The 2,834-nt window shown below is 44.1% G+C and overlaps 1 protein-coding gene across 1 annotated transcript; it reads left to right on the top strand.

Annotated features, from left to right (window-relative positions):
• Positions 1-1,188: 1,188 nt before the first annotated feature.
• Positions 1,189-1,631, top strand: LOC106511073 (deoxyribonuclease-1-like 1; the record flags this gene model as incomplete). The annotated part of the gene is given in 3 exon segments (XM_013999817.1): positions 1,189-1,275; positions 1,351-1,445; positions 1,519-1,631. Coding segments are annotated over 3 exon segments (295 nt in total), but the record flags the coding sequence as incomplete, so codon positions are not given.
• Between the last annotated feature and the right edge of the window lie 1,203 nt (positions 1,632-2,834).

Here is a 2,834-nt window from a genome sequence, read left to right as displayed (position 1 = left end):
TCAGATTTCGGCTGGTTGTTTGGGTTTTGAACAAACTAGAGACCTGGTGCAGTGATCCAGGTCCTTCTAGTTGTGGACCGATGCTCGGTTCTGATGGTTCTGAATGACAGCTGCCGGCAGCAGCTGAAGTTTATCAGCTAAAGTTTGGTCTGATCTTCAGYCTCGGTCCGGTTCCAGCAGGATCTCATCTTTTAGCTCAGAGCTGTTTCCTCTCTGGTCTAACAGAAACTGATTTCCTCCTTTTGGTTCTGGGTGAGCGGTTCTTTGGATTCTTGTTCAAATGGACCAAGTGTTTCTTCTAATGGTTTCCAGGGTTCTGATGGGATCATTGGTTTAAGACTGGGGGTCCAGTCCTGGTCCTGGGGGTCCAGTCCTGGTCCTGTAGGTCCATTCCTGGTCCTGAGGGTCCAGTCCTGGTCCTGGGGGTCCAGTCCTGGTCCTGGGGGTCCAGTCCTGGTCCTGGAGGTCCACTATCCTGCAGGATTTAGAGGCTTCTCAGCTCCAACACACCTGATCTGAATGATCTCTGCAGAACCTGAAGAGGTCTCTCAGTCCCTGCGTCAGGTGTTGGACTTGCAGGATAGTGGTCCAGCAGGATCAGGACCAGGACCAGGACTGGACACCTGTGGTTTAAGGTGCTGTTTGTGTGCATGTGTGGATCAGCTGGAAGCTAATGTGTCATTATCAGCATTAGCAGGAGGAGCTAACAGTGGCTGTTTGCTGCTCATGCTAACTGTTAGCTTCTTATAGCATTTGTAGTGGCTAAATATTTAGCTCTGATAATAAATATGTTTAAATGCAGTAAAGTACAGTCAAAAACAGATACAAGTATCTACAAATAAAACATAAAAATAATTYGTTTAGAATAAATTTACTTGTTAGCATAGACGCCCTGAAGCTAAGCTATGCTAGCTTAGCTTAACTGCTTTGAAAGTATAAATTCAAAAATGTTTTTATCTGAAACTTTTCGTGAAACTTTTGAAACTTCAGGTAAATTTGAATCAGAATCTGAATTTAGATTTATTTATTTTTTAACCGTAAAATAAAAACAAGTATTTTAATTTAATTTTCACAGTTTAAAACGTGTTAATAACAGTAAAGTTTACCGTCTGGTCTTTTTTCTGCAGCTTTGATGTTTTTGCTGATGTGTGGCGTTAATATTCGGCTGTTTGTCTCTGATTCCTTCAGCTACGATGCTTCACGCTTCAAGTCAGTGTCCAGTAAGGGTCTGGGGAAGACCCCCGGTGACATGCAGCAGTATGTGTTCATCTACAGGTGAGACCTGCAGGTGTTGCTGTAGATGTTCAGGTGTTCCTCCTCTGAACGGTTGTTTGTGGTGGTCCTGAGCAGGACGCGCTCCTTCAACCTGACGGGTCAGCATCAGTACGAGGGCCGGCCCTTCCTCAGACCGCCGTTCGTCGTGCGCTTTCAGTCCAGCAAAGCTCGTGAGTCGGATTTAAACACCTGCTCCTCCTGCTCCTCCTGCTCCTCAGCTTCACCTCCTCTGTTCTCCTTCAGACATCAAGGAGTTCATCCTGGTCCCGCTGCACAGCGACCAGGATCAGGCCGTGCAGGAGATCGACTGGCTCTACGACGTCTTTGAGGACGTCAGCGTCAGGTGGAACAACACGGTGAGGAGCTGAACCACCTAAATAAGATAAAACACGAGTTTTTACATAAAAAATAAATATTTAACTTTCTCTGCTGCAGTTCCCCAACAGGAAGAACTACAACTGTTTTTATTGTTGTTTATGTCTCTAAACAGAGTGGGACAATAAGAGGAGACCTCAGTCCCACAGGAGCAGCAACTTTATTACTTTGTTTGAACCTTTGCTACGTAACAAATAAAACCAGCTGCGTTCTCTAACCTTATAACATTTTAAACGTTAATCTTTGCTTTTAGTTAGGGATTAGTCAGCAGTTCCTGTTTAACTGAGCTGAAAAGATGTCGTTTATTCTGTTTAATGATTTATAATCAGTTTGTTGTGACTCATAACCAACCCAACAAAGAAGCTTAAAGTACCTGTGGCGTCAGGTTTTTCTAATAAACATGAATGCATTTTGGGGAAAATAACATTAATAACGTTGCAGAAAGAAGTTCACATGGCTGAAATGAACAGTTCAGGTATTTGCATGTGAAGAAACAGGAAGTGATGTCACATGRATGTAAACAGAGCGATGCTATGATGACCAACAACCCCGACTGCAGACAACAGTCTGAAGTCACAATCAGAGAGATGAAGAAGAGTCAGAGTTAACAAAGACCAGAGAGGTCCCCTTTGATGTCACTTCCTGTTTCACTTCCTGTTTCACTTCCTGTTTCACTTCGGCCCTTTACAGAACATTAATCTGATCAATTATAATCACGCAGGTGATTGTTGCTCAGCAGACATTAAATATTATTTACCTGACATCCTAATGTTTAGTATTAAAAGCTTCAGAGTAAAGCTGGACTTTAACTTGAAGCAGCTTTGTTTCATTTCCTGTCAGTCACAGTGGAGGAGTGGCTTCACTGAAGGAGGCGGAGCCTAACACAGGTGTTAAACATCTGAGACTTCAACAGGAACAGCCGTCCTCTGCCTGTACAGATCACCAGATATATTATTATTAAACTATCAGGAAGCTGAGCTCAGGTGGAAGCTGAAGCTCCACCCACACCTGAACTCAGTTTAGCTCCGCCCACACCCGAGCTCTGTTCCCTGCTCAAATCAGAGGAAATAAGCTTCAGCATCTGTCTGTCTGTCTGTCTATCGCTGTGGTTTGACCAGGTGTGTGTGTGTGTGTGTGTGTGTGTGTGTGTGTGTGTGTGTGTGTGTGTGTGTGTGTGTGTGTGT

Source organism: Austrofundulus limnaeus, unplaced genomic scaffold (assembly GCF_001266775.1).
Source record: "Austrofundulus limnaeus strain Quisiro unplaced genomic scaffold, Austrofundulus_limnaeus-1.0 Scaffold2492, whole genome shotgun sequence".
Lineage (NCBI taxonomy): Eukaryota > Metazoa > Chordata > Actinopteri > Cyprinodontiformes > Rivulidae > Austrofundulus > Austrofundulus limnaeus.
The sequence above is the reverse complement of the archived record's forward strand: the minus strand, read 5'-3'. Positions and strand labels throughout refer to the sequence as shown.